Source organism: Triticum urartu, chromosome 4A (assembly GCF_056163025.1).
Source record: "Triticum urartu cultivar PI428250 chromosome 4A, HENAU_Tu73, whole genome shotgun sequence".
NCBI classification, from domain to species: Eukaryota; Viridiplantae; Streptophyta; class Magnoliopsida; order Poales; family Poaceae; genus Triticum; species Triticum urartu.
This window is the reverse complement of record NC_141876.1, coordinates 30,168,656-30,192,182: the sequence shown is the minus strand read 5'-3', so window position 1 is coordinate 30,192,182 and position 23,527 is coordinate 30,168,656. Positions and strand designations below refer to the sequence as shown.

The 23,527-nt window shown below is 45.4% G+C and overlaps 1 protein-coding gene and 1 pseudogene across 1 annotated transcript; one reads left to right on the top strand and one right to left on the bottom strand.

The window, feature by feature from the left end:
• Positions 1-1,132: 1,132 nt before the first annotated feature.
• On the bottom strand, positions 1,133-2,357 carry LOC147974602 (uncharacterized). Its single transcript, XM_087519516.1, has 3 exons — positions 2,325-2,357; positions 2,073-2,219; positions 1,133-1,588 (listed from the first exon to the last, which is right to left on the bottom strand). The coding sequence occupies exons 2-3, from the start codon at positions 2,175-2,177 to the stop codon at positions 1,133-1,135; spliced, it is 561 nt and encodes a 186-aa protein (XP_087375642.1). The 5' UTR covers positions 2,178-2,219; positions 2,325-2,357.
• Positions 2,358-10,421: 8,064 nt separating this feature from the next.
• Positions 10,422-17,407, top strand: LOC147974601 (uncharacterized; annotated as a pseudogene).
• Positions 17,408-23,527: the final 6,120 nt, after the last annotated feature.

The window sequence follows — 23,527 nt, the reverse complement described above, 5'->3', positions numbered from 1 at the left end:
CCTCGGCGTCGATATAAAGCCAAAAACCATAGTTGAGCCTACTTGATGCCTTGGCGTCGATAAAAAGCCAAAAAAGCCTACTGGATGCCTCGGGGTCGATAAAAAGCCAAAAAAACCCTAAGTGAGCCTACTTGATGCCTCGGGGTCGATAAAAGCCAAAAAAACCTAATTGAGCCTACTTGATGCCTCGGGGTCGATAAAAAGCCAAAAACCCTAGTTGAGCCTACTTGATGCCTCGGGGTCGATAAAAAGTCAAAAAAACCTAATTGAGCCTACTTGATGCCTCGGCGTCGATATAAAGACAAAAACCATAGTTGAGCCTACTTGATGCCTCGGGGTCGATAAAAAGCAAAAAATCCTAATTGAGCCTACTTGATGCCTCGAGGTCGATAAAAAGCCAAAAAGAAAACCTAATTGAGCCTACTTGATGCCTCGGGGTCGATAAAAAGCCAAAAACCCTAGTTGAGCCTACTTGATGCCTCGGGGTCGATAAAAAGCCAAAAAAAAACCTAATTGAGCCTATTTGATGCCTCGGCGTCGATATAAAGCCAAAAACCATAGTTGATCCTACTTGATGCCTCGGGGTCGATAAAAAGCCAAAAAAACCTAAATGAGCCTACCTGATGCGTCGGTGTCGATATAAAGCCGAAAACCCTAGTTGAGCCTACTTGATTCCTCAGGGTCGATAAAAAGCCAAAAAACCATAAGTGAGCCTACTTGATGCCTCCTCGTCGATAAAAAGCCAAAAAAACCATAGTTGAGCCTACTTGATGCCTCACAATCACCAGTTGAGCATAAACACACTTAAGATCAAATTCAACAACTATAAGTAGCTTACTAAGATAAAAAACACCAGTTGCACAAAAACATACTTAAGATCACAATCATCAATTTGCAAGCATCTTACTTAAGATCACATTCAGCACCTCCAAATACCACCACATTTCGCATTAGTTCAAATCCATACATAATCATAGTTGAAGATTACTACATTACATCACCATAGTTCAAAAGTACTCATAGTTCAGAGAATTTAAACTACCATCATTACAGCAAATGCCAAACCACACTCTGCAAAAGGTCAGCAAATGCCAAATGATATTGCCCATTCTTCTCTTCCAGAACCACCTGCTTATCCATTTATGATGGCCTTGACTCCCTGCAACATCACATTGCTCTCTTCATCTGTCTTCTTCAACTCATCAATGTGGTTCTGCATGTTCTTCCTCTCTTCAGCTAGCTTGAGCTTCATGTTCCTAATGACATTTGCTTGAGCAGCTGCTAGGTTCTTAACCATGTCATACTTCTCCTGAAGCTTGTTGGTTTCAAGATCTTTCCTTTCTACCTCTACCCTCCTTTCATGAGCATCCAAAAGTCCATTCACATCTTCAACCAACTTCTCATAGCTCTCCTCCAGCTTCTTCTTCTCTTGTGTCAAGTCATGAACAACAAATGAATGCAAAAGATTTTCCTCGGTCCTGTCTCTCCTACTTTGTTCATACATAAACCATAACTTGGCTAATGCATTCTCAAGGGTGTTGGGCCAAGCTGGATCAATCCATTCAACTAATCCACAGTTTCTACCTTCCTGAACAAAATCAGAATTAATATAAACAAAAACATTAGAATGCTTCCAAGCAACACTATTTAATTACTATCCTCAAATTCAGAGCTTGAGCTTGCTAGCTAAAGAGAGGACTACTTAAACATGTCCTCATGCTACTTAAAAAATGTTGTCCTGCTATAAAGTAAACACAATCAATCAAATGACCTAACATGTCATACTAAACAAGTTGCATCCTTTGTCCTGCTCCAGTAACCCATGCATATTCTGTCTTAAATTATTAATAGCATGCTACACTAAACAAAGTGACCTAACTTAACAATGTTGCCAGACCAAGGGGAAAAGATGCTGCCAGAGTAAGCAACTGCTTCTGATCCACTTTCCTAACTAAACAATACAACTAAACTTCACACTAAACTGCAATGCCTGCCTCCACAGTACAGATCTAGAGAAAACAAAGGCAGAGCACAAACAAAGGCAGATCCAGAGAAAACAAATCACGATATACCTTCTTAGCACAACAAAGAAACCTCCTGCCAATGTGGATTCCTTCGAAAGCAACACGCCTTTCTGCAGCCTTCCCATGTTCATTGCAGAGAACAAGCAACTCCATTTCAGGTCCCTCGAAATCGGAGTCTTCAGTGGTAGCAGGGATCTGTAGTGCATAGGAATACCAGAGATTTGATCCACATGTCAGCAAACAAGCTCATTCAAGAAATCCCCCAAATCACAAACCCTAACCCTAAAAATCTGAACTTACCTTAATTCTGCCGTCGTCAGAACCTGAGCTGACGTACTCCACGGTGTGCTCGCTGCTATCGGACCCATCGCTCTAGGACACCATTGCGACGCGGCGGGGGCGCGGCGGCGGGTGCGGCGACGCGGCTGCGGGTGCGGGTGCGGCGAGCAAAGCAGAGGAGCAAGACAGAGGAGGAGTGAGCGAGAGAGCAGCGAGACAGAGTGGGGAGTGGGGAGTGGGGGTAGCACCGACCGGTCTTTTGACCGGTCCATCAAACAAAGGCATACGTCGCCGTCAAACACCGTCTAACGGCTGTCGGGACGGCCGACGGTGACACGTACGCAAAAAAAGGGCCCCACCTGTCATAAACAAGCTTAACTGACCCCGATCCGCCGATCAGTGCTTTCTGCAAAATGATTACGTAAGACATGGTGTTATCTGCAAAAAAAATGTATTGTAGTGGTTTTCGCAAACCTTGCCTTCAAAGTGATGCTTTTGTGCAATTTACTCTCTTATGGACGAAGCTTAGCCGTAAACACTGCACCGCATCAGTAGGCAGCCGCCAGCCAAGGCTCCAACTCCAAGCGCGTACCCCTACGTCCTACATACTCCCTCCGTTTCTTTTTACTCCGCGTATAAGATTTGGTCAAAGTCAAACTACACAATGTTTGACCAAATTTATATCAAAAAATATGAACATCTACAATACTAAAACTATAAAGTATGAAAATACATTTCATGATGCATCTGGTAATATGGATTTCATATTGTGAATCTCAATAATTTTTTCTATAAACTTAGTCAAAGTTAACAAAGTTTGACTTTGACCAAATCTTATATGCAAACTAAAAAGAAACGGAGGGAGTACCTGCTAGCTACACGACCTGCCACGTCCTTTTTTTCCCGCGTCGCCAACAATCTTCTCTTTTAAGTACTCTCGAACAACGTTCTCTTTCTTTTCTTGAAAGAAAATTGTGCAGGTTCCTATTTGGCACCCGTTATAGGCATAAATGTAACCACTACGCCACCTCTAGAATAGGTCAACCTAATTCCTTTACCCTTTTTATTCCCTTGAGTTGACGTTCCTTTTTCTTGTTCTTTTACTCTATACTTTTTCCTTTCTTCCTTTTCTTAAATGCGCGAACTTTTTCCGTATTGATGAATTTTTCAGTTTGAGGATTTTCTTCGAATTTGGTGAACTTTTTCAAATTTGATGAACTTTTTCAAATCGGTGAACTTTTTTTCAAATTTGATGAATTGTTTTAAAATTTATTGAACTTTTTTCAAACTCGGTGAACTTTTTTTCTAATTCGGTGATTTTTTTCAAAAATGATGATTTTTTTTCAAATTCGATGAACTTTTTCAAATCAGTGAACTTTTTTTCAAACTTGGTGAACTTTTTTTCTAATTCAGTGAACCTTTTTCAAAACCGATGAATTTTTTTCGAATTCGATGAACTTTTTTTAAATTCGATCAGTTTGTTTTCAAAATTGATGAACTTTTGTCAAATTAATGAACTTATTTGGAAAATTGATGTACTTTTTTAATAAAAAAAATCAAATTCTCCAAAATAATTCAAAAATCTAGGTGCTAGTGTGTACTACGTAATAGATAAATAGCGTGCTTACGATGTTTCTTAAAATGTATGCGTTTTTACTAACCACTTGCATTATGAAGGCGTGGTGGTTAGCTACACAAATCTTGCATTATTGCGGCGCGAGTTCGAACCCCTTTACTATCAATTTTTTGCTGGGTTTTTTCGCTTGACTGTTCGCTGCCCATTCCTTTCGTGGGCCGGCCCACTACAGACTGTAGCGGGCGCCGGTTTGCCTGAGCGGCGCTTAAAGCGCCCAATAGGAGCTCTCGTGCCTCGTAATTTTTCTTTTTCCGTAGATCTGTTTATTCAAAATATTTTATCTCTTAAACCGTGCGTCCAAATCTCAAACCATTTTCACTATTGAATTCCTCGCGTCGAGATCTTTAAAACTAGATCCTATGTTGATACATTTTAATGAACTTTTTCACAAAAAAACCAGACGAAAAGCAAAACCGTGCTTCTTGCGAAATCAAAACCGTGCCACTGGCGGAAGAAAAAAAATAAGTTTTTTCACGCAATTTTTTTCCAAAAGCTAAGGAAGACCGGTGAAAAACCAAAACGTCGAAAAAACCCCAGAAAAACAGTTTAAAAAGCCGAAAATGCGTGCGATTTAAAAAAAATCCAAAAGGGAGCATCCAAGATGCGACACGTGATGGGTGGCTGATAGCGTGCTAAGTGATGCTGATCGTTGTGAGGCTCCCGAAGGAGCGCTCATCAACTAGTTGCTGCAGAAGTCAAAAAAAAAATCCAAAAGAATCAAGACTTCTTTCTTCTTGTCAGGAGCCGATAAAACCAATGGTTGATGCATGCCTAGCAATGCCACACTTTTGTCATACAATGTTGTCAGACTTGGCTAAGATTAGTTTTCAAAATGAAAGTCACAATTAACAAGTCTAAAGGAATCTTGCCACACTCTTTGAGTGTATATGATGTGGGATCCTAGTGTGGCTTGTCTAAAGTATGGCTTGAATCAAACATCAACCTATGTTGGTCAAACTTACTTAATTTTAGGTGTGGCAACCTTAGACAAACTTAGTCTTAAACCAAACAACCCCACGACTTGTATACACTGTATACATTACACGGAGGACACACCTGACACGTCCAGGCATGCGGAAATGTTCTCAGTTTCTCAAACTTTGTACTTCACTTCTACAAACATTCGACCTCACTAGTGATGTAGTATTTGAAGAAAACAGACACCCTGATATCAAATTACGAAACACACGGAAATATAGATTGATGTGCAGACAAATTCAAATTCATCTAAGGTGAGGTTAGAATTTCTTATCATGTGGTGAGATTTAGTGTCAGGTGTTTCAAATCTATTCAATGGTTCAACGATTGACAAGCTGATCCTTAGGGCACGTGCACGAAGACTTTCCCACTGTCATCGACAAGGTCAAGCCAACTTCGCTGAGGGAGTGACGACAATGGTGCATTGGCGACTCGTTCTCCCGACTGTAACGGTCGTTCAATGGTCTCATAATTTCAACGTAACTTTGATTACATTTGAGGTTCTTTTGTACTGTCGGTGAACTTTCATAACAGACCTGAATATCTGGCGACTAAACACCACTGAGCAGCTCACAACGATCATTTCTGATCGTTCGCTAGGGGGCAGGCCACGGCGAAGCCCGATTGGCCCAAAAGGCCAACTTAACTGTTTTTAATTAAAAAATATGCCATGACAGAAATACATTTCTTATAAAAATACAAAGGAAACGTGAAATTTTGAACTGACATGCTCTGAATTATGAAAACACCATGCTACTTTATAAATCTGCCATTTCTCTAATTTATAAATTTACATTGAGTACGATAAAAAAAGAATGACTTGTGATCTAGAAAACCTAAATTGCCATGCTAAAGTTTAAAACTAGTATCCTCTAGATAAAATGCCATGAAAAATAATAAAATGGAAATTTCCATGCTACTTTATAAAATTGCCATTTCTCTAATTTATAAATTTACCATGAAAATAAAAAATGTCATGCCAGTAATAATAAATCCGTCATTCTCTTGATAATAAAAATGTCATGCCAATAATAATAAAAATACAATGCTGAAAAACATAAATTTAAAAATGCCATGCTCTAAAAATATTGAAATTGCCACGATACTTCATAAAACCGCCATTTCTCTAATTAAATTTACTATGATAATAATAAAAATGCCATCCTCCTACTATACTATTTTTTCCATGTTATTAATATTAAATTGTCATGCTCTTGATAATAAACTTGTCATCCTACTACTATACTAATAAAAAATGCCATGTTATTGATATTAAAATGGCAAGCTCTTAATAATAAAACTGCCATCCTTTTATTTGTAAAAATGTCATGTTATTAATTATTAAAGTTCCTTGCTCTTAATATTAAATATGCCATGTTATTAATTATTGAAATGTCATGCTCTTAATAATAAAAATGTCATATTTTGGAAGACCAAAATATTTCAAGGTTTTAATATAAATAATAAATTGCGATGCTACCTATAATAAAATGCACATGACAAGTTTTGAAAATTATCCCGTCTAGAAAATAGGGATCCTTGTTCTTTCAAAAAATGAAAAAAAATCAAGATTTTCAGTTTGGGAAAACAAATTAACTCAAGTACATAAAAGGTGTTTTGAGCACGAGTGTTCCCAAGCCCCGCTTCGGCCCAAGTGATCAGTTTGCTGCCATGAGACGGCACCTACCTTCGTTTTCCACTGGTGATTTGCCCCTCGGTCCAAGTACGTGGAAAGTTTCCTCCGTCTTGACTTCCTTGCCAGTTGCCACTACGGTCGGTGTTATCCCTGCGTGCGTGCGTGCATGCATTTCAAGACAATGCCACGACTCATGAAAGGAGAAAGAAAAAGCACGTCATGTTCGTGGCATTTTCAAGGCCAGTCGCAGATTATTAATTAGAGCACCCGTGGAGTATATGTACAAGATATATAGAGCTGTTTAAACCACTTTACAATTCATATATATACAGTACATGCAGACATCTATTCTTAGCTGAATGATGGCTAGTATACTTGGCAAACAACGACCAAACCCTAGCTAGCTAGTTAAGGAACAAACATACTACTAGTATTAGTACTTGTGTTTAGCCACGACGAACAAAGGTACAGTAGTATCGGCAGAGTGCAGAGTGGCATGCATAAATCTTAGTCTTACGGGATGCAGCCCTGGCCACCGTTGGAGCCGCACGAATGGCCGGCCCCGTCTACAGCTCCTTCCGGCAGCAACCTGCGAGCCACGGCCGGCTTAGGCTCGGCCGACCAGAGACGGCCAGCAGCATTGCTCGACATGGCAGACGCGGCCGAGCCCGGGCCATGCCGATGCTGCTGCGGCGCCGCCGTCTCCAGCGTTCGCGTGCTCCCCGCCATCAGCTTCTGCTCGGCCGCTTCCTCTGGACTCGTCGCTTCCGCGACGGCGAAGCGCCCGACTCCATGCAGGAACGGGGAAGCCACCAGGAGGAGGAAGCAGGCCAGGAGCACCAGCGTCTTGCCGTTGTTGTTACCGCAGCCAGAGACCCCCATTCGGATCTGAACTTATGAACTCTACAGGAGAGGGATACGGTGTAAGCTGGTCTGAAGCTCTGATGAGAAATCAGTTGGGCGCGGTCAGCCGTGTTTTTGCGGCGAGGAAGCAACGGGTTGGAGGTTTGGAGCTGTAGGCTGTAGCACCAGAAAGGGGTTATTTTTTATAGGTCGAAGAGGGTCCTTAGGACGCAAGAAATTGATCGGGCTGTAATTTCCTTCAAGGGCACACGTACGCGCTTGGAGTAGTACTATTTGTCTTGGGGAAAAACAAGGTACACATTAGTTAATTTTTTAGATCATTAGTTAATTTTATCTTGCCGGAGACGCGTCCTACATTAGTTAATTGGCATATTAACTACATTTTCTGCGTAGAATCGGAAGCTTGGCCTCAGAATATGCGCATCTTATGGACGAAACTTAGCCGTAAACACTGCACCGCGTTAGTACGCAGCCGCCAGCCAGGGCTCCAACTCCAAGCGCGTACCCCTACGCACCTACTATTAGTTAGGTTTTCTTCTCCGAGTGTTTGGATGGATAACGCCCCTAAGAAGGTTATCCTTTACTTGTAAACGATGCTACTTTATTTATAAATAAATAAATGAGAAGAAGTTTATCAAAAAAAAACTAGCTACACGACCTCTCTGCCACGCCCTTTTCTTCCCGCCTCGTCAACAACCTTCTCTCTTAAGTACTCTCGAACAATGTTTTTCTCTTGAGAAAATTGCCTCGTAAAAATGTAGGAAGTGTGTCATAGCTGGGCCTCCCCGCTCCTGGCCCAGTTGCTGCTATGGCCCATGAAATCGAGGCCAGCACACCGCACGCGTCCGCTTTAGGTGAGCAACTAACTAACGAGCCTGTCTCAAAAAAAAAACTAACGAGCCTTTCTTCCGGAGTCTCACAAGGATCAGCGCCATTTGACGAGCTCTCAGCTGTTCGCCACGTGTCGCGTTCTGGGCGATCCCTTCAGATTTTGTTTCTAAATTTGCACGCGTTTTCGGCCTTTTAAATGGTTTTTTTTCAGTTTTTTTCGACGTTTCAGTTTTCCGCCAGTCTTCCTTAGATTTTGGAAAAAAAACCAATTTTTGTCTTCATGCGAAAAAACACGTTTTTTTTCTTCTGCGAGGGTCACGGTTTTGCTTCCGCGAGAGGCACTGTTTTGCTTTCGCGGGAGTCACGGTTGTGCCTCTCAGAAACGAAAAAAATGCATTTTATGTTTTTTTTCTTTCGCAAAAGTCACGATTTTGCTTTCACGAGAGGCACGGTTGTGCTTTAGCGAGAGTTACGGCTGTGCCTCTCGAAAACGAAAAAACACGTTTTTTTGTTTTTTCTCCTTCCGCGAGGGGCACGGTTTTGTTTCCGCGAGAGGCACGGTTGTGCTTTCGCGAGAGTCACAGCCGTGCCTCTCGTAAACGAAAAAACACGTTTTCTATTTCTTTCCTTCCACAGAGGGCATGGTTTTGCTTCGTGAGAGTCACGGTTGTGTTTTCGCGAGAGACGGCCATGCTTCGTTGGAAAAGGAAAAAAACATGTTTTCTCTTCTTTTTTTCCTTTCATGAGAGTCACGATTGTGTTTTCGCGAGAGACACGGCCATGCCTCGTCGGAAAAGGAAAAAAACGCGTTTTCTCTTTCTTTTTTTTCCTTTCATGAGAGGCACGGTTTGGCTTCTGCGAGAGGCACGGACATGCCTTTTTCGGAAAGGGAGAAACCCGTGCTCCTGGTTCGGTTTTTTCGTTCGATTTTTTTGTGAAAAAAAGTTCATCAAAACCTATCAACATGGGATCTAGTGTTGAAAATCTCGACGCGAGGAATCCAACGATGAAAACGGTTCGAGATTTGGACGCACGGTTTAAGAAATAAAATGTGTTGAATAAATGGATCTACGAAAAAAGGGGAAAACTTCAGGTTGTGACAAGTGGCGCACATGCAGAGCGCCACTTGTCACTACCTGGGAAGGTGGGAGTGATCTTTTGCAATGAGTACTCCTCAATTATTGATTTCGCCGCTTTACATCAAATCCTAAAGAAGCATTTTAGCCCGGACGTTTGAGGCATGTTTGAAGTGCCCGTCTGGGTCAAAATTTCATGACCAGGCGGTGATTGGATGGCCCGCCCGAGCGTATGAGGCGGCTTTGAGGCTCCAGGCTGTAGATGGTCTAAGTTGGTCAAACTTGCCTATTCTTAGATGTAACAACCTTAGGCAAATTTAGTCTCAAATCAAACAGCCCCATGGAATATGTATATACTGTATACGTTACACGAAGGAGGCACTTAATACGTCTAGGTGTGCGAAGAAGTTCTAAGTTTCTCAAACTTTGCACTTCATTGCGACTATTGTTCGTCCTCACTGGTGATGCAGTATTTGAAGAAAAACAGACACCCCAATATCAAATTACAAAGGAAAAAATCTAAAACAAACCCTGAACTCGTGGAGAAAAGCTAAATGGAACCCTGAACTCCTAATCCCTGAAATCAGCATACTCAACTCACTAATCCCGGTCTAAATTAAACCCTGAGACCGTTCCAAATAGACTGGCCGGGATTTCATTTTTTTTGGAGAAACAGAGAGAGTTGGCGCTTGGGTCCGATCAAGTTGGGACGGCCCAATGCGCCAGATCGAGCACTTTATCAGTTGAGAGAGGAGGAGTCCAGCCCATCCACCGTAGGAGTCGAGGAGCCGCCCCCTGTCTTCCTCTCTGCTCTAGCAATGGTAATGGCGACAGGCGGCTGATCTGCTCCAGCGACGACGATCTGGCCGGCGCGCTGTTGCGCGCAACGGGTTAAGGTATGTCCCCAAAGACCTCCTCCTATGGCGCCGCATTTTGACCTCTCTGAACATGGATGCGTTAGGGTTTTAGGGTGAAAAGGATCATCTTTTAAGTGGGAAAAAGTAGGTTCTGCTGTTTAGATTAGTTTCTGATTTTAGTTCGTACTAGCACAAGGTAGTGATCTGTGTGTTCTTTTTTTCTTCTTTTTCAGTTACAACATGGACCCAACAGAGATACTAAATGTTAGGTTTCATTTTGGAGGGGATTTCATCCGAATTGGTCGACAATTGGACTATGTTGGGGGTGATGAGGGGGTGTCAGAGATTGAGAGAGACAAGCTCTCTTTGCAGGAGGTCAAAGGGTTTTTGAAAGATCATATGGAACTGAACGAATCAATGAAATTCTACTTTCATATTCCTGGGACTGAATTGGTTCATGGTTTGGTGTTCTTGGATGATGACAGTAAATGTGTGAAGATGGGGGATTATATTTGTGTTGGTGTTGTTGCACATATTTATGTTGAGTACCATGGGGAACAGGACAGTGCAGACAGCAGCAGTTGCAATGATTTTGAGGATGAACTTGTGCAGGTAAGTGATGCTCCACCTGCCATTGTCACTGCTGAAGCTACTTACAGTGAGGAAGAAGTGCAAGTTGTTGAGAATGTCACTGCTGAAGCTATTGACAGTGAAGAAGGGGCAGTTGTTCAGAATATCATGGTTCCTGATGACACAGGGGTCATCTCCCAAATCATTGTCAGTCTAGTGAAGCAGAGAAGGGGAAGAACTAATGTAGTTGACAGTGAGCTAGTTGAAGATGAATTTGCAGTGTCACAAATTTGCAATCCAAGTCAAGCTGGTCCTGCTACTTCACAACATATGACAACTACTTCACAACATGTGGCTGGTAATTCACAAGCAATTGTTGCACCTCCACAAACAAATCCAGATGTTGACAGTGAAGGTTCAGATGATGACACTGACACTGAATATATGCCACACAGTGAGGACAGTGGTGAAGATTCAGAAGTGGTAGAGCTTAGAAGGCATGCAGGAAAGGGATGAGAGAAACAAAAAGCTAGATTGGAAGAGATACAAGTGAAGCAGTTCCAATAAATTTGATTGCAAATATGGAGGAGCAGCTAGAAGGAGAGGAGAAGGAGTGGAACTTTGATTCATCTGATGAGGATTACTCCTATGGTGAGGATTCTGATGGAGAGCCAGAGAGAATGAAGAGCCAGTTTCCTAGATTCAACAATGACAGTGAAATTCCAAACTTCCAGTTGTCAATGGTCTTCAGGAGTAAGAACCAGCTAGTCAAAGCTTTGAAGAGATATGGGCTAGTGACAAAAAGAAGCATTGTGTTCCAAAAGTCAGAGATAAATAGAGTTAGAGCCAAGTGTGGATGGCCTGGATGCCCTTGGATGATATATGCAGCAAAAACCAGCAAGACTAGCAGATTCCAAGTCATCACATATAATGATGAACATCACTGTGCCCAAAACAGAGATAATAGGCTAGTGACTGCAAAGGTTATTGCACAGAGGTATGAGCACTTCATTCTTGAAAATCCAATGTGGAAGATAGAGAGTATGAAAGCAACAGTATTGCAAGATATGTTTGCAGATGTGTCCACCTCAAAGTGCAAGCATGCAAAGAAGCTTGTGATGGATAAATTGCTATGTGGCATGAAGAATGAATATACTAGAGTGTTTGATTACCAGCCTGAGCTTCTTAGAAGTAATCCTGGAAGTACAGTGGCAGTTTGCTTGGATCCAACTGACAAGATCAATAATATATTTCAGAGCTTTTATGTTTGCTTTAATGCATTGAAGCTAGGATTCAAAGCCGGCTGCAGAAAAGTGATAGGATTAGATGGTTGTTTCTTTAAAGGGGCTGTGAAGGGGGAGCTGATGTGTGCTATAGCTAGGGATGCAAACAATCAAATGTATCCAGTGGCTTGGGTAGTAGTTGAGCAGGAAACAAATGAGACATGGAAATGGTTCATTGGTTTGCTCATTAAAGATTTGAACATTAACAACAATGGAGATGGATGGGTGTTCATATCTGACCAGCAAAAGGGAATTATCAATGCCATGAATGACTATCTTCCAAAAGCAGAGCACAGGATGTGTGCTAGGCACATCTATGCCAACTGGAGGAAGAAACACAGGGCACATGAGTGGCAGAAGAAATTCTGGGCTGTTGCCAAAGCAGCAAACACCCAAGATTTCAATTACTATAAAGCCAAGCTTGCACAAGAAACACCAGAGGGTGCAAAAGATATCATGAGAACAAAACCAGTGCACTGGGCAAGGGCATATTTTGCAGTTGGTTCCAACTGTGAGTCAGTGGATAACGACTTGTGTGAATCATTCAATCATGCAATTGTGGATGCAAGGTTTTATCCAATAATTTCCATGCTAGAGAAAATAAGGGAGAAAATATTTGCTAGAATTCAAGAACAGAGGGCCAAAGGTGTGAAATTTCATGGAAAAATATGCCCTAGCATATTCAGAAAGTTGAAAGCCAGCATAGCAAGAACATAGTTCATGGAGGTCCTTTGGAATGGCAAAGATGGGTTTGAAGTGAGATTGGTAACTGGGAGAAGAAGGCAATACACTGTAAGTCTTGAAAAAAGAACTTGTTCTTGTGGTTATTTCCAACTTTCAGGTCTTCCTTGTTCTCATGCCATAACAGCAATATACAAGTGTGGGAAACAAGTGGAAGATTACATTGATCCTTGCTATAGCATTGACACATTCACGAGCATTTATGAGCATTGCTTGGAACCTGTGGAAGGTGAGGAGATGTGGCCTATTTCTGAAAAACCTAGGCCAGAAGCTCCTGATTATGTTAAAGTTAGAATGCGAGGCAGGCCCAAGAAAAATGCTAGGAGGAGGGAAGACCATGAGAAACCAGTTGGGAAAAAAATGAGCAAACATGGCACTGTTATTGTTTGTTCAATGTGTGGCACTGCAGGCCACAACAAGTCTGGTTGCAACAAGAATCCAGAAAGGGCAAGAAAAAAATGCACATCTTGTGAAGCCAGCCAACACTACAAAAAAAAAGACACATCCATGACATTTTGGGCCGAACGAAATTTTTTTCTGTCATACATATGACACTTCTATGACGATAATTGTGACAAACCCCGGTATCATCATAGATGTGGTGGGCTCCTACTTCTATGACAAAAACTCATGACAGAAAATGGGTTTTTTGTCCTGGGCGGGCCGGAGACGCAGCTGCATGACATTCTTTGGGCCGTCCATGACGGAAAAAACCGTGGTAGAAGCGAGGGCGAGGAAAATTTCGGGGAGTTCCCGATTACGGTGGGAGGTCGGGGGCCGAGCGATGCGCGTTTCTCTCGTACACGTACGCACGTGTGTGCGAGACGTTGGCTCTAATTGAACCCGAGCGAGGCGTTGGGCTCTAACTGAACCCGAGCGATTGCACTGCAGGCTACGCGTTACTGAACCCGAGCGATCAATCGATGGCTGTTAACTGAACCGATCGAGCGATTCCTTCGCTACTGCTGCTAACTGAAGCCGATCGATGCTGCCTCTGGATGAACAGTGAGCGTTGCGGGGGGTTTGGATGAACAGTTCCCGATGGGGGTGGATGAACAGGACCCCGTGGTGTTGCCTCTGGATGAACAGGACCCCGATCGATCGAGCCGGTTGGGGCTGGATGAACAGGACCCCGTGGAGGGCTGGATGAACAGGACCACCCTATGGAGGGCAGGATGAACAGTAGACGGTGGAGGGCAGGATGAACAGTAGCCCGTGGAGGGGTGGTTGAACAGGAGCCCATGGAGAGGGCTGGTTGAACAGTAGCCGGTGGAGTAGCGCGCGGTGGAGGCTGGATGAACAGGAGCCCGTGGATGAACAGTCGCAGGTGGAGGCTGGTGGAGGTCGATGGTGGATGAACAGTAGCTCGTGGAGGCTGGAGGGGGTCGACGGTGGAGATGAACAGTATCCCGTGGAGTCCCGTTTTGCGGTACGCCACACCCCTCCCGATGAACAGGACCCCTGTTTCGACCGTAGCGCTCCAACACAAGTCCGTTTCCTTCGTTTTGCGGTACACCACATCCCTCCCGATCAACAGGACCCCCGTTTCGACCGTAGGAGATCCATTTCCTCCATTTTACGGTACGCCACACCCCTCCTGATGAACAGGATCCCGTTTCGAACGTGGCCGGTCGAACACAAGGCCGTTTCCTCCGTTCTGCGGTATGTTAGACCTCGTTTCCATCGCCTGTTCCGTCCAAGCCCTCCCGATGAACATGACGCATTTCGTTGCCTCCCCATGAACACGACGCATTTCGTTGCCTCCCCATGAACACAACGACGACGTTGTTTCTCCGTTCCGACTCAGCCATGTACACGAGCCCTGGCCGTACGTATGCGCGAGTAGGCGTTCGAGACCCCGCCCGTATGTACACATATGTGGCCGTATTTTCTTTCTTGCACCCTGACCGATGTACGTACGTATACATGCTACATGCGCGCCTCTACTACGACACGTGCGCGCCTCTACATCAACCAGTATATATGTACGTACACGTTCGCGACCAGAATGACAATGCTACGTACGCTTCGACCAGGTGGGTCCCGACTGTCAGGCACTTCCTTGCGTGCGAAGATGTAGCTGGTGGGTCCCAGCAGTCAGGGGGGCGAAATACGGTGGCCCGTCCGGTGGGTCCCCGCTGTCAGGTGGAGGAATAATTATTTTGCACGTAATAAGGAGGCACTTCCTTGCTGCGCGGTGGACGATGGCGAGGCCTAGGAAGGGGACGACGCGGAGCCGGGGAAGACGCGGCAGTGAATGCCCACTCGTAGAGGAGTACGAGGGTTCACTGGTTCGCTGCGGTGTGAGGCTCCCGTCGCCGCAGAATAACAGGGGGTGTGGGTGAGTAGAGGGATGGCCTGGCCAGCGGTGGGAGTAGTAGGGGGCGGTGAGGCCTCCGCTGCATCGCAGCCGGCCACGGGAGGCAGGAGCATGAGGCACGACCGGTGCTAGTTTGGGTGGCTGGAGCAAGAAGACCAGAGGTTGAAGAAGCACTACGGCCGTTGGATGGACATCGTACGGTCACTGGAGCTAGAATCGTGCATATTGACTAAGTTGACAAAGCCCTCCGTCCCCGTCAACTTAGTAGGCCCACAAGTCAGCCTGCCACTATACTGGGTCCCAGCTAACAGGGGAGTATTCATTTTTTTTGTGCGTAATAAGGAGACACTTCCTTGCGTGCGAAGATATAGCTGGTGGGTCCGAGCTGTCAGCGGCTGTAACGTTTTTTTCGCGAAATACAGAGGCCCTTTTCGGTGGGTCCCTGATATCAGGTGGAGGAATCATTATTTTGCGTGTAATAAGGAAGCATTTCCTTGCGTGCGGCCGTGGACCCAGCTGTCGGCCTCTCCACGTAAAGTCCACTTCAGATGCATGTCAGTCGTTGACCACGTTGACCAGGCCGCGCCGAGAGCACCAGGGCGGTGGACGACGGCGAGGCCTAGGAAGGGAACAACGCGGAGGCAGGGAAGACTCGGCAGTTGTTTCACACGCGGAGGGGAGTATGACTGTACGAGGGTTTACTGGTTCGTCTGCCGTCGCCGGAGAATAACAGCAGGTGTGGGTGAGTAATGGGATGGCTAGGCCAGCGATGGGAGTACGGTGGGGCGGTGAGGCCTGCGCAGCAACAGAGCCGGCCGCGGGAAGGAGGGAGCACGCAGTCCCGCCGGCGCCTGTTTGAGCGGCTGGAGTAGGAAGAGCAGAGATTGAAGAAGCATGACGGCCGTTGAATGGCCATCCAACGGTCACTGCTTGTGCGTCAACCTTTTTTTAGAAAAGCCTCAAATCTGTGGAAAACAGCATATAGCCCATCTGCCATTATTTCTAATAATTTACAGCCCATTTGCTAATTATTAAGGTTTTTTTGGAGCCCATATTCTTTTTGTTAGCATTACATCCCATATTGTGGCCACGGTTAAAAAAATTATACGAAATTTTGCATATTTCGGTGCGGTCCGAACTGTTTTTAATCCCGAAATTTCGACTCACATTCAAACTGATTTTAAAAATAAATGTATATCAATATAAAATCCAACAAATTCTCCACGCATAAAAATTAATGTAATTTCAAATCTTGAAATGAAAAAAAAGATATTTGAAACTAATTGCCGGTTTGATGTGTTTTAAAAATGTACAGCCCATTTCTCATTACTGATGGGCCATTTTCTCGGCCAGCCAAATGAAAGCTCTCCTCGTCTTGAAAGATTTGCAGCCCAACAGGCCTGACAAAGCGACTTACTTGACAAATCACAAAAAAACTGCGCTGTGGTCGTGGATCCAGCTGTCAGCCTCTCCACGTATAGTACTCTTCCGATGGAATGTCGTTGACCACGTTGACCACGCCGCGCCGAGAGCACCAAGGCGGTGGACGACGCGGAGCCGGGGAAGACGCGACAGTGGATGCCCACGGGGAGAGGAGTACGAGGGTTCACTGGTTCGGCTGCGGTGTGAGGCTGCCGTCGCCGCAGGGCCTAGCTAGCGGTGGGAGTAGTAGGGGGGCGATGAGGCCTCATCTGCTGCACATCCGGCCACTGGAGGCAGGAGCAGGCGGTCTACCCGGCGCTGGTTTGGGCGGCTGGTGCAAGAAGAGCAGCGATTGAAAAAGCAGCAGGACCGTTCGATTCAAATCCAACGGTTACTGCTGCTAGAATCATTTGTTGACTAAGTTGACAAGCCCTGCGTACGCGTCAACTTAGTAGGCCCACAGGTCAGCCTCCCAACTGGTGCGCCCCAGATGTCAGTGGGAGGAATCATTTTTTTCGCGTAATAAGGAGGCAGTTGATTGCGTGCGGCCAGGCCAACGGAGGGAGTAGGGTGGGCCGGGGAAGCCTGTGCGGCATCACAGCGGGCCACAAGAGGAGGGAGTAGGCAGTCCCGTCGGCGCTAGTTTAGGCGGCTGGAGCAGGAAGATCAGAGATTGAAGAAGCACGTCGGCCGTTGGATGGACATCCAACACTAACTGCTGCTAGAATCGTGTGTTCACTGACAAAGGCTTGCGTAAACAAGTCAACCTCAAAATATGTGGCGTGTACAGCCCATTTGCTATTATTTTTATAATTTTTACTCATTTTCTAATTCATATGGAATTTATTGCAGCCCGTTTTCCATTTTTAGAATTATTGGCCATTTTCTGATCAGTACTAGGGTCAAAAAATTAACTAAATATGTGGGAAATTTTGAAAATTCACAAATTTTTGCTGGGGAATGAAATATTCTTAATCCAAAAATTAATAGTCATACTAAAACAAATTTAAAAATAAATTAGTACTATGTCATGTTAAATCCAATGAAATATGTATAAGATATCAGTGAAGAACAAAAACAAAAAAAGAAATTTATATCCCATTTGCTATAACTTTTTTGGAATTTTCAACCCCTTTTGATATTACTTTTAACAGACATTGACCATACTCTTAAGCCAGGCCGGAATGCATCCCTCCTCGTCTTGAAAGATTTGCAGCCCAGTAATTCGGAGAAAACAAATAGGCCTAGATTGGGTATTCTTCAAAAAGAAATACTGGGCTATCTATTTTTCCAAAGAACTGGTGCATGAGCATTTAGCTTTATTTATTTATTTATTTACTTATTTATGTTTAGGGGACCATGGGCATGTACCTGGGCCGGATTCATGTGAGAGCCTCCCTTCCAGTTAATTATGGGCTTCTCTATTGGGCCTTCATCAGTGGGCTGCATGTTATCAACAAGTGAAAAATGTGTTCCGAGTTTCAAAAAAATGTGTTCCGTACGATAAATAGTATGCGCTACGTACGGTACGGGGCACTAAAGGATCGAACCATGCAACGACTTCCAAAACATTGTGTTTGTCGTTCTAACAACACATTTATTCAACCAACAAACGAAATATACTACTGATTGTACATTAAAAACAGCAGCAGCAACAACCAGGGCTGGGGGTGCAACAGAAGCAGTAAGCAGGCTAGAAGAGTGAAGACGCAGCTCTCTCTTCCAAACCAAACATCAACCACATTACAAAAGGGCTACCAAGAAAGAACAAGTGTATGCATCAAACTAAATAAAGATCCTACTACACCAAGTGTACGCATCTAACTAACTGGCTCAGTAAGATGTTACTATTTATTAAGCTATGGAGATTGGCTGACGGCTTGAACCAGATGGGTGCCTGACGGGGGAAACTCCAGCCAGCAGGTCGAAGTCTAATACTTGCGACCCTCTCTCCTACTTTGGGCTGTAGAGCATGGCGGCACATATCAGGGTATGGTGCATGCAGAGACGCATGGTACGCTGTGTACACACAGTTTTGCCTGATGAATGAAACCGCGCTGCCATCATGATCCTTGCCGTCGGTTATCTCCTGATTAATCGGATAATTTAGTCCGACAAACAGAGAGCATGTACCAAGGCTACTTACCAGCCTCCAGTCAAAAATTCCTGAAGGCCCGGAGAAGCTGGGATCCTGCTCAAAGACCTTGCAGTGACTGTGATTGTATTCCGCGAAACAACACGTCCGATACGTGCGAACGATCATCAATCTTTTGCCGTCGTCTGATCGAGCCAGGAACCACCTTTCTAATCATATCAAGTTGGAGTCAAATAAAAAAGGGCTCTTGGTTTAGTCAATCTTAAGAACAGCATGTTATGAGCATGAATATTTTTTCAGCAAATGTTGACAGTGAAAGATCGTGGATGTCGCCTAGAGGGGGGGTGAATAGGCGCTTTAAAATAATTACGGTTTAGGCTTGAACAAATGCGGAATAAACCTAGCGGTTAATTTGCCAAGCATAAAACCTAAAACAACTAGGCTCACCTATGTGCACCAACAACTTATGCTAAGCAAGATAAGCGACTATGAGATAGCAAGATATATGACAAAGAACAATATGGCTATCACAAAGTAAAGTGCATAAGTAAAGGGCTTGGGTAAGAGATAACCGAGGCACGCGGAGACGATGATGTATCCCAAAGTTCACACCCTTGCGGATGCTAATCTCCGTTTGGAGCGGTGTGGAGGCACAATGCTCCCCAAGAAGCCACTAGGGCCACCGTAATATCCTCACGCCCTCGCACAATGCAAGATGCCGTGATTCCACTAAGGGACCCTTGAGGGCGGTCACCGAACCCATACAAATGGCAACCCTTGGGGCGGTCACCGAACCCGTACACTTTGGCAACCCTTGGGGGCGGTCACCGGTACCCGTCAAATTGCTCGAGGCGATCTCCACAACCTAATTGGAGACCCCGATGCTTATCCAAAGCTTTTCACCACAATGATTGAGCTCCGAACAACACCAACCATCTAGGGCGCCAAGGCACCCAATAGGAACAAGCTCTAGGGTGCCCAAACACCCAAGAGTAATAAGCTTCTCAACCTTCACTTCCACGTATCACCGTGGAGAACTCAAACCGCTGCACCAAATGCAATGGCAAGGGCACACAGAGTGCCCAAGTCCTTCTCTCTCAAATCCTACCGAAGCAACTAATGTTAGGGAGGAAAATGAGAGGAAGAACAAGAAGGAGAACACCAAGAACTCCAAGATCTAGATCCAAGGGGTTCCCCTCACATAGAGGAGAAAGTGATTGGTGGAAATGTGGATCTAGATCTCCTCTCTCTTTTCCCTCAAAAACTAGCAAGAATCCATGGAGGAATTGAGAGTTAGCAAGCTTGAAGAAGGTCAACAATGGGGGAAGAACACGAGCTCAAAGGATAAGGTTCATTGGGGAAGAAGACCCCCTTTTATAGGAGGGGGAAAATCCAACCGTTATGTGCTCAGCTCGCACACGGTAGTACCGCTCCATGAGCGGTACTACCGCTCAGGCGGAAGAAACAGGGAAAACGAGCAACAAAACATGAACCTTGGGGTGGTAGTACCGTAGGAGACGGCGGTACTACCGGTGGGTTAGGCGGTACTACCGCACCCTTCGGCGGTACTGCCGCGCAGAACGAAGGGTAAAGGGAAAGAGGGAATCGGGCGGTACTACCGCGGAGGAAGGGCGGTACTGCCGCTAAGGAGCGGTACGGCCGCACTACTGCCGCAGCGAGGTACCACACAATCCAACACAGAAAAAGACCCCTCGAATCGACGCGGTAGGGACCTGGTAAGCCAACGGTAGTACTGCTGCGGAGTCACCGCCGGTACTACCGCTGCGGAGCGGTACTGCCGCTTGTGACTCCTCAGCGGTACTACCGCTGGGTACCACGGTACTACCGCTGGGACCCTGACAAAAACCACACTCAAGAAAATCAGAACTGGCACAACTTCTGCATATGAGCTCCGAATTGAGCAAACTCAAGCTTGTTGGAAACAAGACGACGAGTAGCATCAAACCGAGAAGAACCGGCAAAACCTCCAACATCGAAAACATCATAGAAGATGCAAGCGAACTCCGTTTTCGATATACTCAAGCTTGTCAACAAGATGACCGTAAGCTCTAAGACTCACAAAGAAAACCAAACAAGAACCAAGAAAGATGATGCAAGGATGCAATGGTTTGAGCTCTCAATGAACGATACGGTCAAGCTACTCATCGAGAGCCCCCTTGATAGTATGGCAATTGATCCTATAACCCGGTCTCCCAACTACCAACATGAGACCGGTAAAATAGAAAACCTATCAAGGGCAAACCTTTGCCTTGCACATGGTCCACTTGAGCTAGATGATGACGATCTTGACTCCCTCAAGTTGGACCACCTTTCTTGAATGTGTTGGCTCGATCAAGACTAGTTGATTGCTCCCCATACTCCACTATGGGTGAGCCTTTCTTCCGCACATCTTCACAAGTCCATTGTCACCACAAAGGACGGCAAGCTTCAAGCATTTGATCTCTTTGTGATGCTACACTTGAACTTGCACACCGCAACCTTTCTTGATTGTGTTGACTCGATGAAGACTAGTTGATTGCTCCCCCATACTCTACTATGGGTGAGCTACTCTTCCGCACATCTTCACAGGTCCATTGTCACCACAAAGGACAACAAGCTTCAAGCATTTGATCTCTTCGTGGTGCTCCACTTGAACTTGCACACCGTAACCTAACCCCACAAAGAACCCTCACGAAGACCATGGGTTAGTACACAAAGCGTAATTGACAATGCTTACCATACCATGGGATCACTTGACCCCTCTCGGTACATCTTCTATGCTTTGTGGGTTGATCAACTTGATTCACTCTTTAACTTAGTCTTGATCAACCTCTCACAAGACCAATCTTTAGGTAATTCCTTGAATAGCACCTTGGTCGACACAAACTCTCCTTGAAACCAACACATGTACTCCACGAAAAGCCTATGGACAAAACCTTCAAATATAACTCAAGGCAATCATTAGTCCATAGAGATTGTCATCAATTACCAAAACCAAACATGGGGGCACCGCATGTTCTTTCAGACAGTAATATAAGCAAGCCATCATGATATCATAGGAAAGTAACATACTGCTGTAACAGCCGTTTGTAGCGATGACTGGAGTAGGCCAGCAATACGTCCAGTCATAGAAGGAGTCGACAGCGTAAATGAAGACCTTGTGTTCAATGGCATCAGAGAACCATGGAGGATGTATGATCCTACGATGGACGTGCAGATTTATCCACTTACCGCAGTGACCTGTCAGATAGGCGAGACCGTGGTTGAAGAACGCAATTAGCCTGAAGTCTTTATAATTCGCAGGTATTGTGGGCACTTGGCAGATTACAACCTTGAGCAAATCAAACTTGGTATCATGTTGGCTACTGTAAGATTTCGAGTATTCTGGGCCGCGGTGCCAAAGCAGTGCAGTGTTAATCGAAGGAAGGGGGATCAATCACCGGGTGTAGACCTCCACGAGCATCCAGCTACCGCGACCGTCGACGAGCACCATCCAAGACGTGTTCATGCCGACCCAGTACATATCGTTAATGTAGTTGAGGCTGACGGGGATCGGATCGCAGTCAAGGGGGTTGATGCTCGCCACCCTATGATCGTTATGCTGCGTGACACGTCGTTTCTGAAGATCAGGCGGCATCAGCAAGCAAGGAGCTGGCTTAAAAAGCTCCGTCCTGAGGGCTTTGAGTAAACGGTACAACCCCGACGAGCATGCGGCGAGCGGCATGGTACTGAGATTGTCCACACGCGAAACAATGAGCTTGATTACCTCTGTGGGGAGTGAATTCCAGCCATTCTTTCAGCGGACGCTGCTCGGTTCTACCATTGTTAGTGCTTGGGTTTCGGACGAGGGGGGAGGCGCCTTAGCGGGGATGGAAGATTGGATGAGATTATGTGCGGACAAAGATGGAGAAGCAAATATGTGCTGCGGGAAGTGAACAGGTGATGATGACTATAGCACGTCGCTTGACTTACAAGAGACATACCAGCAGCGTAGGGTCATGTCGATGCCAGACAACTTGCTTGAGTGATCACAGTACTGGTACTCCCTACAATGCTATGCCCTAACTTACTTGAGTAGAGTAGTAGAGTAGGACTCTGCTCTACTACTAGCACCGGAGTAGTAGTATATTCTAATCTAAAATAGTTGCAAACTTCAATGCGTGAGCGTGGAACGACTACGAACCATGCTCAAAGACCGTGTCTACGTGGTGTTTGGACATGGGCGACAACCTCAACGCCAACGGTGCTGCTCCCGTTGCACCGTATGTGTTTCTATCCTTCCTGTTCGAAATCGTGGTAGAATTCATGTTTCTACTCTGTATCCTACTACTATGCTAGTCCACATGATTAGTTTCATCTCTGTTATAACCGTCATGATTTATTTTGTGCTTATTCAGATTAAATCTCGTAGTAACTTGCTCATATATTCAACTGGCGCAGCGTCCCCTATAGCCACTCCCGTTTCATGGATGGCCTGGTTGATGTTGGAATTTTGCTAGTAGGCCTTTATAAGGTGAGCTCTTTTACCACTTGTATGAGCATGAGAAGAGGAGACCTACACGCGCGCTCCTCCTCCTCGCTCGCCTCGCCACGCCACGCCTCGTCACGACGCGCCGCGGGTTGCGGGATTGAGCCGAGCCGAGGACAGAGCTATACTCCCACGACCTACCCGGACCGCACTATATATTTTCTCACCACTGTTCCAGATCATTGCGCCGCCAAGCAAGTCTTCTCCATCCCTCTTTTCGGTGTGCACCGGGAGAAGGGACAGCAGGCCTCCGGAACCCCGCCTCTCGTGATCGGGAGAGGGGCGATCAGGTTTTTGGGGAGCGCACTCGCGCGACTGATGGCAGCGACGACTTCACGAACGACGACTTCTTCCCCGACCTCGGCAACCTCATCCTTGACTTGGGCG

What these genes read in the sequence shown, in the direction of transcription:
- LOC147974602 (XM_087519516.1), bottom strand. Translation starts at nt 2,177, where the DNA reads ATGGAGTTGCTTGTTCTCTGCAATGAACATGGGAAGGCTGCAGAAAGG. An exon ending in TTCTTTGTTGTGCTAAGAAG is followed by an intron (nt 1,589 to 2,072) that starts GTATATCGTGAT and finishes GATTTTGTTCAG; the next exon opens with GAAGGTAGAAACTGTGGATT.